This window comes from Dasypus novemcinctus, chromosome 3 (genome assembly GCF_030445035.2).
Source record: "Dasypus novemcinctus isolate mDasNov1 chromosome 3, mDasNov1.1.hap2, whole genome shotgun sequence".
NCBI lineage: Eukaryota > Metazoa > Chordata > Mammalia > Cingulata > Dasypodidae > Dasypus > Dasypus novemcinctus.
Genome location: NC_080675.1, coordinates 128,657,186 through 128,671,302, shown reverse-complemented (window position 1 = coordinate 128,671,302; position 14,117 = coordinate 128,657,186). Strand labels below are relative to the sequence as shown.

General features: G+C 40.8%; 1 protein-coding gene across 1 annotated transcript in view; it reads right to left on the bottom strand.

Annotated features, from left to right (window-relative positions):
- The window catches only part of PIGB (phosphatidylinositol glycan anchor biosynthesis class B), a 68,933-nt gene that overhangs the window by 7,078 nt on the left and 47,738 nt on the right, over nucleotides 1–14,117 (bottom strand). Inside the window, exon 9 of the mRNA XM_058294240.2 lies at nucleotides 261–325. Within this exon, the coding sequence (XP_058150223.1) occupies nucleotides 261–325 (65 nt within the window). The remainder of the gene's footprint in view (nucleotides 1–260; nucleotides 326–14,117) is intronic.

The window sequence follows — 14,117 nt, the reverse complement described above, 5'->3', positions numbered from 1 at the left end:
TCAAAAACAATACCAACAGAAGGTAGTTTGGATATTGGTTCCTTATGCTTCTATAAATAACATAAGTAAAAATGTTCTATAAGAAATTCTATAAGAACATTTTTAGACTAAGAATATTGGAGTAATATATAATTGGCTTATAATTAAAAACAATTCTCATTTAGCCTATTTGAAAGCAAATAATATTTTAGGGTTTAATAAGCATTAGTTGCCTTTAATTCTTCTATAAAAATTATTTTTTCTATATTAAAAATACTTACCACAGAACACCATACAAAATGGCAAAACTGGATAGATAAACCTGAATTCTTTGTGGCTCAACATGCTATAACAACAAAAAAGATATTAAAAGAAAAAATTAGTGTTGTTTTCTTCTTTTATATGATAGTTTGAGAAAATATTATGTATGAAACATAATTAACATCTGTTTAAGTAGTGAGATTGAAATTTCATGCTTCAAGAATCAGTCTCGGCTCTCCCTGCCTAGAGGAGCCCATATTAAAATCTTGGTGTGCATTTTTGTCTTTTTCTCCCATTTCTCACCAAGCTCTGTTCTCTTCCCCCATTTCCCAATAAATTCTTTTTATTGGCCTAACTAAACTTGTGTGTTTTTAAATTCTTTTATGCAACATAGCCAAAAACTTAGAGGAATCCAACACTTCCCCATCTTTATTTGGCAAGCCACTGCCAGGAGACAGAAAGGTGAGTGGTGCTCTCTGACCCCTGATGGAGCCTGAGTCACCACTTTCCAGAACAAGGTATTAGTCACATGGGGATTTCAATCAGTTCCAACCATAGTGTTGGACTTGTCTTTCATCAACCTCAAAAGAATAGCCAGAGAGGTTTATGCCTTGTCAAGCAGGGACTACGGCCCTAACCAGCAGGAAGTTAACTACTGAAAAATGACCATTGCCCCTCAGAATAAGGGCATGAACTCTCTGAGGGGGGAGATGAGGCAGCTTAGCCAGAGAAACAACAGGACAAGCCACAACACGGCCAACAGACAACATGGCTGCAAGACAGCACCAAGGCCTTGAGTTTAACCTTGATTCAGTTTCTCTTTCTGGGACAAGGATATTCCAAACAGGCCTCACCATTGGCCCCCACCATTAATGTGGTAACCAATAGCTGGGGTCCCTCCCCTTAGCATTAGCAAGGAGGAGGAATAATTAATATTTTAAAAGGAAACCACACAAGGCAGAGCTTGCTCTGACTATAGGAGCCCACATCAAATCTTGGTGTGTTTTTCCATCTTTCCCATTTCTCAGCAAGCTCTGTTCTTTTCTCCCATTTCCCAATAAATTCTTTTCACTGACCTAACTAAAAAAATAATCAGTCTCATCATTTTTTCACATTAAAAACAGCATATATTTTATTTTTAAGCACACAAATACCAAACATTTCCAATGACAACTGTACTCTCTATGAATTTTTCTCATATAGAATTGGGTATGTTGGAAGAAAGTTGTTTCTGGTGAGGTTTCTGATGATCAGGAATCAAGGCATAGCCTGAAAGGTAATAGCTTTGTAGTCAACATACGCAAAATCAAGACATTACATCTTTTACTTTAAAAGAAAGGCTAAATATTTTATCATACCCTTTATTCTGGAATGATCCATGTTGACTCCTTAATTCTTCTCAAATTCACTTCAAGTGAAATGAGGTACTAACTATAAAATGCAGTTTTGAATGGACTGCATTATTTGCAATACTGAAGGATGAAACAATTCTACAGCTTATCTTAAAAGAAGGAGCAAGTTGCAGGTTTTTATTGTTTGAACAGGAAACTCAAAACTAGGTAGAGGAGTCCCCAAGAAATGACAGTCATGTTTCACTTTCATTGGCTTTTGGTCCTTGAATTTCTAAGCATTTATTAGATTTCCTTTTTATGGTATCACATTTATTTTGACCACAAATGCAAACCAAGTGTGAATAAATGTATTATCTTTTAAATTGCCCCCCTTATTCCTTTATATAGGAAAAAAAAAGTGCTAAATGTCTCTTCATAGCCTGTTTGACCAGAGTTGTCCCACCTATGGTTTTAAAAACAGACCATAACTTGGTCTTCTGAAATCCTCCGTGAAATACAAGTCATTCTGTTAAAGAAATTCTGAAGCACCAGTCCTACTGACATTGTCGATATTCTCCAAAGGGTGAGGATGGTAACGAGTCGAGGACAACTGAGAGGGGTCTTCAGCAAACTGAGGACCATTGGGAAACTGCACAGAGGCAAATCCTGTCAACAATATACCAGCTCTTCCAATCAAAGCTAGGAAATATCACCTGTATTAGTCAGCCAAAGGGGTGCGGATGCAAAATGCCAGAAATTGGTTGGTTTTTATAAAGGGCATTTATTTGGTGTAGGAGCTTACAGATACCAGGCCATAAAGCATAAGTTACTTCCCTCACCAAACTCTGTTTTCACGTGTTGGAGCAAGATGGCTGCCAACGTCTGCAAGGGTTCAGGCTTCCTGGGTTCCTCCCTTCCAGGGTCTTGCTTCTCTCTGGGTCCAGGGTTCCTCTCTTCCCAGAGCTTGCTTTTTCCTGGGCTCAGGGTTCCTCTCTTCATGGGGCTGGCTTCTCTTTCCTCTGGGTGCTTACTTCCCGGGGCTCCAGCTGAAGGCTTCAGCATCAAACTCCAACATGAAAACTCCAACATCAAAAACCCTCAACTCTGTCCTTTGCCATGCCTTTTATTTGTGAGTCCCCACCCACCAAGGGGTGGGAACGCAAGGCCCTAATGATGTGGCTGAATCAAAGCCCTAATCATAACTTAAATATTATTATTATTATTTTTTAAAGATTTATTTATTTAATTTCCCCCCTCCCCTGGTTGTCTGTTCTTGGTGTCTATTTGCTGCTTCCTGTTTCTTTGTCCACTTCTGTTGTCGTCAGCGGCACGGGAAGTGTGGGCGGCACCATTCCTGGGCAGGCTGCACTTTCTTTTCACACTGGGCGGCTTTCCTCACGGGCGCACTCCTTGCGCGTGGGGCTCCCCCTCGCGGGGGACACCCTTGCGTGGCACGGCACTCCTTGCGCGCATCAGCACTGCGCATGGCCAGCTCCACACGGGTCAAGGAGGCCCGGGGTTTGAACCGCGGACCTCCCATATGGTAGACGGACGCCCTAACCACTGGGCCAAAGTCCGTTTCCCCCTAATCATAACTTAATCACAGCCAAGTACAGACCAGATTAAAACATAATCTAATATCTACTTTTGAAATTCATAACCATATCAAACTGCTATACTCTATCCTTTGAATTCCAAAAAGACATTACAATATCAAAAATACCTTAAATCAGTAACAATGCAAATAATCATATCACAATCAGTTTAAAGAAATAGTTTGTCTTGGGGCAAAGTCCTGTCTGCTATAGATCTCTGAAATGTACAAAACAATTTATCTGTTTCCAATACACAAATGGACAAAGGATAAACATTTTCATTACAATAAAGAGAAATTGGGAGGGAAACATGAATCATGGGTCCTCTACAGTTCAGTAAACCTGCAGATCATCCTCCGTTCAATTTCAATCTGAGAGTCATTCTTAAGATGATGGTTTCTTCTCCTTGGGGCCTAATGGGAACTCACCCTTTCCACAGTCTTGCCCAATGGCCATTTTCTTGGTTCCACCCTCAACAAGTTCCAGATCTCTCCATCCCAAGAGTGTTGGGGTAATTCCCACACCTTACCCAATCTTTGGGTTAGAGTCTTAACCTCCCTAGTACAGTGATGTGAAGACAACATTCTCCCTAACCTTTGGCATACAGGCTCAACTGTCTTGGAACTATGAGTTGACCACCTGGCCTTCCCTAACCTTTGGCATACAGGCTCAACCCTCTCAGAGCAAAGAGTTGACCACCTGGTCTTCCCTAATCCGTGAGGGACAGGTCCACCCCTCTCAGACTTATGGGGCATTGACCTCAACCTCCCTAATCCTTGAGGAATGTGCTTCACCCTCTCTGTATCCTGGGGCAGCAAAACTCTCTCCGAACATTAGGTAGGAACATCCACCATCTTCAACTGCTGGTGCAAACTCACCCTCTGTACACATGGGTGGGGTTCCTCTCTTTGCCCAAGGTGATATCTTAATTCCAGATCTCAGCTTCCATGGCTTTCCCCTTGAAGTTGTTTCCCCTTCAATCTCTCCTTTCCATGTCCCTTTTATTCCAGGCTGACAGTGATTTTGCTCACACAGCTCTCTCAAAAACTCTGTTGGTTTAGCATGCAGGAAGCAAGGGTCCAAGCCATCAGACAGTAAGAGTTTACACAAGTCTTTCTGACATAACTGTATCTTCAATCCTGATTTACAAGTTCCAAGTTTAGTTAAATTCTCAAATATGGAACTTTCATCTGGGAGTTTGATTTCCAAAGGCTTGGAATTTCTGGAATGTTGCTGTTTTCTTTTTGCCCAACAGTTCAGTCCTCGGCATATCTCTCGTATCTAGCATTTTGCTATAAACTGCAAGCAGAAGCCAAGCCACATTCTCAGAGTTTACTTTGGAAATTTCTTCAGCTAAATGCCCAGGCTCACCATTTTCAAATTCTGCCTTCCACACAAAACCAGGAGTTAATCTTACTAAGTTCTCTGCAACATTAAAACATGGATTGCCTTTCCTCCAGTTTCCAAAAATAGTTTCATCATTAACTTCTAAGGCATCATAAAAAATCTCTTTAGCAGCCATATTGCTATCGTCTCTTCAAAATGATCTAGGCCTTTTCAATCAAGCATCTCACAATTCCTCCAAAAAATACCCCTTACCCATTTATAAAACTGTTCCAGCATTTCAGTAATTGCAAAAGCACTTCCCCTCCTCTGTACCAAATTCTATATTAGCCAAAAGGGTGCTGATGCAAAATACCAGAAATAGGTTGGTTTTTATTAAGGCTATTTATTTAGGGTAGGAGCTTACAGATACCAGGCCATAAAGCATAAGTTACTTTCCTCACCAAAGTTGATTTTCACGTGTTAGAGTAAGATGGGTGCCGATGTCTGTGAGGGTTTGGACTTCCTGGGTTCCTCCCTTCCAGGGTCTTGCTTCCCTCTGGGTTCAGGATTCCTCTCTTCCTGGGGTTTGCTTCTCGTTCCTCTGGGTGCTTATTTCCTGGGGCTCCAGCTTAAGGCTTCAGCATCAAACTCCAACATCAAACCTCCAACATCAAAATCTCTCAATTCTGTCTTTGCCATGCCTTTTATCTCTGAGTCCCCACCCACCAATGGGTACAGAAAAGATTAAAATATAATCCAATATCTATTTTTGGAACTCATATCCATATCAAACTGCTATACCACCCATCATGGATGACCCAGCTGGTCCATTTTTTGCTGCCAGTATAGCTCCTGTTAAGGCACAACTCATGATAGATTTCCAGGGATCTTCTTTCCTTTTGACTTGAACCATACTGCAGTCAATCATACAAAAGAGATCTCCCTAAACTGCAAAGCTACCTCCCAACTGTGTAGCTCTACTTCTGATGGCTGCTAAACTCCCTCACAGTCTGTGGTTTGTTCCCACCAGAGAATTGTGAAAACCTTTGATAGCTTGAAAGATGCCACCACCTACGGTACCATTCATTGTGAAGGCCTCACCAGTCATCCATAATTTGCCAGGGGCAAGCTCCCATGTGTACTCCTCCATCTTGACTCTTACAACTACTCAACATTTGATGTCATTGTGAAATTCTAAACTACAGGTACATTCTCAAAAAGATTTTCTGTGACCAATCCAAATATTACTCAAGCTTGAAATAAAGGCATAATTTTTATTTTAAAATAGTATTTTTCCTTCAATCCTTAATTGTTATAGGTTTTTAATAAGTGCACTTTTTAAAAAGATTTATTTATTTTTCCCCATCTCCTCATTGTTTGCACTTACTGTATCTATTCGTCTTCCTTATTTCTTTAGGAGGCACTGGGAACTGAACCCAGGACCTCCGATGTGGGAGGGAGGCACCTAATTGCTTAAGCCACCTCCATTCCCTGCTTTGTTGCATCTCCCATTATGTTTTTCTTCTTGTGTCTTATTGTGTCATCTTGTGTGTCAGCTTGCCGCGCCCACCTGTCATTCCAGCTTGCTGTCTTCTTTAGGACACACCAGGAACCAAACCACGGACCTCCCACATGGCGGGCAGGAGCTCAATTGCTTGAGCCACATCTGCTTCCCTAGTTTCTGTTTTTAAGCAAATAAAAATGTGTTCAGCTTCTTAAAAACTGGGTGCATTTGGTTGGTCAAGATAGTGTTGTAAGACACCTCAGGATGCTGTTCCCATACAGAATCTTTAAATAACTTACAAGAGTCATCTTCAACAACTCTGAAAAACAGTTAAAGAGCTGCAGTAACTGGGTAAGTGTCAAGTCAAGAAAACACAGCTTGAAAAATGGTAGTGTCTTTGCATAGTGCCTTTATTGACCTCTCCTCCACCTTTTCCACAGCATGGTGTGGAGCCAGCCTTGCTCCCATTTTGAGACCTTGGCCCTCTTCCAGAGTAAGAAGAGTAATGGTTATGTACATCCTGGGGTGTCTGTATGTCAGTACCAATCCATTAGCTTGCAGCCTGAAAGACTGTGCCAGGAAACTCATTTCTGGTTCACCATGTCAGAACTTGCACTGCAGTTTAAAGCAGTATAAAGAAACAATTAAGTCAAAGCATACTGGATCAAAGGATTATCTGCTTTAAGACAGAAAATAGAGTACCTGGGGAGGGGGAGAAAATCTATTTCATATGGAAGAGAGGAGGCATTCAAAGGAATTCCTAATGCCGTGAGCAAGCACAACCCTAGGAGAAGATGCAGGCTCAGAAAACACAAAGAACTATGCACTTCTCTTTTGCCTTTGGCTGATATTCTTGATAGAAGGGTTCAACTCTGAAAGAGAATACCAGCCAATGCAGAGTCAATTTGCAGACACTGTAAAAGTTGTTTTTCTGTTGGTTTGCTTTGTAGCTCTTGACATATAAGGAAATCTCTGTCATATGACTAGTAGATAAAAACTTAAGGAACATACAACTCAGGGACTAAATCCTAGTTACCACTTTAAAATATTAAAATGTACAATGTGCAGTGAAAGATTACAAGACAAACGAAGAAACAGGAAATGATGGCCCATCCAAAGGAATAAGATAAAAATCCAAAAGCCATAAACAAAGATCAGACTTTGAACATAGCGGACAAAGATTTTAGAAAGTGCTCCTCAATATGCTCAAGGAAATAAAAACATGGAGAAAGAAATGAAGACTGTCAGGAAAATAAATGAACAATATGAAATTCTCAACAAAGACAAATTTTAAAGAAGAACCAAACAGAAAAATTAGAGTTGAAGACCACAATAATTGAAATGAGAAATTGTGTAGAGGGTCTCAATAGCAGATTGTAGTTAGGAAAAGAATCAGTGAATTCAAAGACAAGAAAATTGAAATGAATCAGGCTGAGGAGCAGAAAGAAACAGGAATGAAAAAGATAACAGAATCTAAGAAACCTGTGGGATACGATCATTGTGCAATATTTGTATTATGGGAGACCTGGAAAAAGGAAGAGCAGAAGAAATATCCAAAGAAATAATGGCAGAAAACTTCCCAAACTTAATGAAAGACATGCATCCAAGAAATGCAAAGAATCCCAAACAGGACAAATTCAAAGAGAACCACACACAGACACAGTAGTCAAGTTGTTGAATACCAAGTACAAGAAGAGAATTCTGGAAGTTACCAGAGAAAAGCAATATGTTAAGTACAAGGGAGTCCCAATAAGATTAAATGTTGATTTCTCATGAGAAACTATGGAGGCAAGAAGTAGTGAGAAAAAATATTTTAAAAACTGTAAGAAAAGAATCACCAAACAATAAGTTAAATTCTGACAAGACTATCCATTAAAAATGAGGCAGAGATTAAGACACTTGCAGAAAAACAAAAGCTGAGGGAGTCTTTCACCACTAGATCTGTCATACAGGCAATGCTCAAGGAAATTCATCAGACTGAAAGGAAAGGACATCAAATAGGATTGAAGAAATTTATGCCAGGACTATTTTCTTTTTTGGTATATAACACCACTTTATATTCCTTAAAGGTTCTAAAATACAAATGCATAAATGATAATGATAAATCTATGGTTTTGGATATACAATGTATAAAGATATAATTTGTACTAAGTATAACAAAAAGGTGCGGAAATGGAGGAGTACAGGAAAAGAGAATATGTACGTAATTATAGTTAAGTTAGTAACAAACCAAACATGAGTGTTATTAATTTGGATGTTAAATGTAAGCCCCATGGTAATCACAAAGAAAATACTTGAAAAATATATATAGAAATAAATGTCAAGGGACTCAAAATGGTACACTATGAAAAATCAAATTAAAAGCAAGCATTAAATGGAAGAATTGAAGAACAAGAAAGGTATGGCTTCTAAAGCTCAAATAGCAAAATGGCAGAAGAAAGTCCTGCATTATCAATAGTTAATTTAAACATAAATGGATTAAACTCTGCAGACAAAGGCAAAAAATGGCAGAATGGATAAAAAAGTATGATGCAACTATATGCTCTTAACAAGAGACTCAACTAAAATGTAAAGACACAAGGACAGAATATCTCAGTCTACATATAATACCAGTAGTTAAAAATGCTTTTTGACCTCAATAAAAGGGGGAAAGGACAAATAAGTTTATATGTCTATGAGTCTCCAAAAAGAGCCAGGAGGTTATCAGAGGGGTTGCCCTTATGCACACCTCAGCAGAGTCCCAGAGACAGATAAAAATAGATACAACCCCAGGTATTGGTTCTTCTGAGGGCTACAGAGACCCACAGGTTCTATGGTCATGGCAGATGGAGTTCAGTGCCATGTCAGTTGGCCCTACTTTGGAGTTTGTGTTTCTGTGTGATGGAGCTGGTCTCAGATGTGATCTTTGTCCACAAGCCTCTCCTGTTACTTTTACTGGAACTGTAGTTGGCACTGGGGTTTAACATATACCCAGGAGACCTGAATCTCTGGACTGACCATGTGATAGCCAGGCCCTGAGCCTCAACAGACTTGCAACTCCTACACTCTGGTTTATTGGACTTACTTCACTCAGCTGACATGGAGGTGAAGGTCAACCACCACACCAGGGAGCCAAGAGTGTCTACAACTGAAAGCAGGAGGATTGCATCCAGCATCCATGTGGAATCTAAGCCCCCTCTTGATATAGACATGGAGTGGACACAAACATTCCATGGTCCACAGGATGGAGGAATAGAGTATGGATTAGAGTGAACTTAGTGATATTTTATTCATGAACTATTGTGATTAGTAATTGAAGAAAATGTGGCATTGGTGTGGAGAAAGTGGCCATGGTGGCTGCTGGGGGTAGGGAGTGGGAGGAAGAGATGTGATGTGGGGGTATTTTCGGGGGTTGGAGTTGTCCTGGGTGGTGCTGCAGGGACAGTTACCAGACATTGTATGTCCTCTCATGGCCCACTGGGTGGACTGTGGGAGAGTGTGGGCTATGCTGTGGACCACTGACCATGAGGTGCAGCGGTGCTAAGAGATATATTCACCAAATGCAATGAATGTCTCATGATGATGGAGGAGGTTGTTGTTATGGGCAGAGGAGTGGGGTAAGGGGGGTGGGGGGTATATGGGGACCTCATATGTTCTGAATGTAACATTAAAAAAATAAAGACAAAAAAAAGCACAAGGAAACTTCTGGAAAGATGGCAGACTAGAAACACATGAGACTCTCTCCCAGAAAAATAGCTAAACAGGCTGAAATGGTCTGGGAAATTTTTTTTCTAGGATTTAGAACACCATGTTAAGGCTGGACACCACCCAGAAGAGAAAGGGACGAAGGAAAAGAATTGCAAAGGCAAAACTGTGAGTGGAAACAGACGCTGCAACTGCTGCCATCCTCCCCTACTCTAGGTCTGAATTCTCAGACCTTGAGACCCAGTGGCTACAGACAAAGGGGATCCCAGGGATCCACCATACCAGGAAAGGGGAGAGAGAGACACACAGCCTAAGGCCAACTCAGCTTTTGTTGCGTCCCACCAGCCTCTCCAGGCCAGGTGGGGCCACACCATTGTTTGCCTTGGGAGCTCAGCAAGGGACTAAAGAGATCCAACCCTCATAATCTCCCTCTCTACTGAACTGGGCCTGGTTGTTGAAGATGCAGAAGGGAGTGGAAGTATTTCCTACATGGGAAAAGGGAGAAGGCTGCCAGCAAAGGTTGGAGAACGGCCTCTGAGAAAGTTTGAATTACGAGGCTCTTAGCCTCCAGGCAGGATCCTCTATCACACTGATCCTGTACCTGTTGCAGCAAACACACTCCAAAGAGGCATTGAACTCAGAGGGCTGCCAAAGAGAGCCATATGCTGGCGGAAGGAAGTGCACACAAGGAAGTTAAAAGTAAATGAGAAACTTTTTCTGTCTGTTACAGCCTCCCTCCCCAAGGCCCTTGGAAGTGGGTCTACAACCCATTACTGGGTCCAGGGACCAGATATGAACACCTAACAGGGACAATCCTAAAGACTCAGATCAGGTTGAACCAAGAATCCAAGAATAGCAGTAGCACATAGCCTCCAGCCACTAAATCCCTACAAAAGAGAGAAATTGAGCATCAGAGTAATCTCACCACCCTAATCAAATGCCTAGACATCAGCAAAAAATTAAAAACCATACTGAGGAAATGGAAGGCATGGCTCAAAGAAAGGAATATATCAAAGCCCCAAAAGAGACAAAGGATTTGAGACAACTAATCAATGAGATATATACAAATTTCCAATATCAAATTAATGAACTGGAAGACAATATGGATAAAGAGATAAAAGACAACAAGAAGACACTGAGGGGGAATCAGATGTGGCTTCAGCAATTGGGCTCCCGTCTACCACATGGGAGGTACAGGGTTTGATACCCAGGGCCTCCTGGTAAAGGCAAGCTGGCCTGTATGGAGAGCTGGCCCATATAGAGTGCTGGCCCATGCAGGAGTGCTGGCCCACATGAAGAGCTCGCACAGCAAGATGACGCAACAAAAAGAGGCACAGAGGAGAGATAATAAGAGACACAGCAGACCAGGGAGCTGAGGTGGCACAAGAGAATGATCACTTTTCTCCCACTCCGGAAGGTTCCAGGATTGATTCCCAGAGCTGCCCAATGAGAATACAAGCAGACAGAGAAGAACACACAGCAAATGGACACAGAGAGCAGACAATGGAGGGAGGAGGGAGAAATAAATAAATAAATCTTAAAAAAAAAAAAAAGACGACACTGAGGGAAGCGGATGTGGCTCAAGTGATTGGGCTTCTGTCTAACTTATGGGAGGACCCAGGTTTGATCCCTGGGGCCTCCTCATAAAGGTGTGTCGGCACAGCAAGCCACACAGCAAGATGACAATGCAACAAGAGAGACAAAGGCAAAAGTCAAAGCGAGATACAACAGAAACCAGAAACCGAGGTGATGCAAGTGACAGGGAACCTCTCTTCACATCAGAGGTTCCCAGAATCGAATCCCGTGAATCCTAGAGGAGAAAACGAGAAGAGAAGACAAAAAGAGAAACAGACACAGAGGATCACACAGTGAATGGACACAGGCAGCAAAAACAACAGGGTAGAGGGGAGTGGGAGGAAAAAAAATAGAAGACGTGAGTGAGCACAAAGAAGGATTTAAAAATCTGACTAGAAAAGTAAGAGCGCTCATGGGAATGAAAGCCACAATAGGTGAGATCAAAATCACATTAGAGGGAGTGGAGGTGGCTCAAGTGATTGTGTGCCTTCTCCCATATGGGAGGTCCCAGGTTCGGTTCCTAGTGCTTCCTTAAAAAAAGATTACAAATAGCAGACAGCGAGCCCAACACCAGGACGGGGGTGGAGGGGTGGGAAATGAATAAATAAATGTTAAAAAAAACAATACAAAAACACATTAGACAGAAGAAGATATGGCTCAACCAGTTGGGCACCTGTGTACCACATGAAGGGTCCTGAGTTCAGGTTCGGTGCCTCTTAACAGAAGATGAGCAGACCCCACAAGCTAGTGGACACCACAACTCACGGGGAGTGGATGTGACTCAGGCCATTGGGTACTTGCTTCTCATGTGGGAGGTCCTGGGTTTGGTTCCTGGAGCCTCCTCAAGAAGGCAAGCAAACAATTAGCAGACAAGATGAGAAAATCATCTGGAGGGGATAAATAAAGTAAATAATTAAAAAAAAAAAGTAGAGGAATACAACAGCAGACTTGAAATGATAGAAGAAAGAGTAAGTGATACAGAAGAAGACAGGTGAAATTGAAGAGAGAAACAAATGGAAAAAATTGAGTATGGGCTTGAGCTGAATAACATGAAATGCAACAACATACATGTCATGGGAGATCCGGAAGAAGAAGAGAAGGGAAAAGGGGCAGAAAGAGTATTTGAGGAAATAATGGCTGAAAATTTCCCAACTCTCAGGAAAGAAATGAACTCATATGTCCAAAAAGCACAGTGTACCCCAATCAGAGGATATTAAAAAAGAAGAAAGAGCTAAAATCAAAGATCTACCTGAACAACTGGAGAAACTAGAAAAACAGCAGCAAACCATTCCCAAAGCAAGCAGAAGGAAAAAAAAGATAAAAGATTAGAGCTGAAATAAATGAAATTGAGAAAAAGAACAACAACAAAAAAAAAAATAGAGAAAATCAACAAAACTAAAAGCTGGTTCTTTGAGATCAATAAAACCGAAAAACCCTTAGCTAGATTAACAAAAAAAGAGAGAAGACACAAATAAAGAAAAACAGAAATGAAAGGGGGGGAGTTACAACTGACCCCATAGAAATAAAGAAACAAACCAATCACATTTAAAGAGATTGAATTTGTCTTCAAAAATCTCCCAAGGAAAGTTTAGGACCCATTGACTTCACAAATGAATTCTACCAACAATTTCGAGAAGAATTAACACCAATCCTGCTTAAACTCTTCCAAAAAAATTGAAGAGGACAGAAAATTACTCAATACATTTAATGAAGTCAATATCACCTTAATACCAACGCCCAAAAAAGACACAAGAAAATTACAGACCAATCTTTCTGATGAATGCAGATGAAAAAATTCTCCAAAATACTTGCAAAGAGAATCAAACAGCATATCAAAAGACTTTACACCACAACCAAGTTGGATTTATTCTGGTATGCAAGAGTGGTTCAACATAAGAAAATCAATTAATGTAATATACCACATTAACAAATGAGAGGAAAAAAACCCACATGATCATCTTCAACAATGCAGAAAAAGAATTTGATAAAATCCAGTATCCTTTCTTCATAAAAACACTTTCAAAATTAGGAATAGAAGGAAAATTCCTCAATATGATAAAGGGTATATATAAAAAACCCACAGCCAACATCATACTCAATGGAGGAAAGATAGAAAGCTTTCCCTCTAAAATCAGGAAAAAGACAAGATGCCCACTGTCACATTGTTATTCAACATTATGCTAGAAGTTCTAGCTAGAGAAATTAAATGAGAGGGGAAAAAAAAGGCATCCAAATAGGAAAAGAGGAAGTAAAGCTCACTATTCACAGTTGATGTGACCCTATATTTAGAAAAATCTGAAATGTCTACAACAAAGCTACTTGACCTAATAAACGAGTTCAGCAAAGTGGAAGGATACAAGATCAACATGCAAAAATCAGTACTGTTTCTGTACACTGACACTACATGATCTGAGGAGGAAATCAGGGGGGAAATTCCATTAATAATAGCAACAAAAAGACAAATACCTAGGAGTTAATATAAACAAAGGTGTACAGGACCAATATTCAGAAAACTATGAAACACTGCTAAAATAAATCAATGGGGGAAAGGGAGGGGAAAAAAAAAAAAAAGAAATCAATGAAGATCTCTCCTGCAAAGGACCAGCTGAGCAGTGAAGGAATCCTGCCAGAGTGAGCTGTTTCGGGAACCTAAGAAACAGGAGGTGTCTGGAAGTCGATTTGGGGAGACCGCAACAAAATTAGTGCTTGCTCAAGGTAGAACTGTGGGTTTCTAACACTGAACTCAGAAGCTGTAGGAAGGTAAATCCTTTCCCTCTAGGGCTGAGGGCATAGCACTCCCAGAGAGCTGCCAGTCGTGCAGCAGTGTTCCCAAGCACCATGTTCCCCAAACACATGAACCCC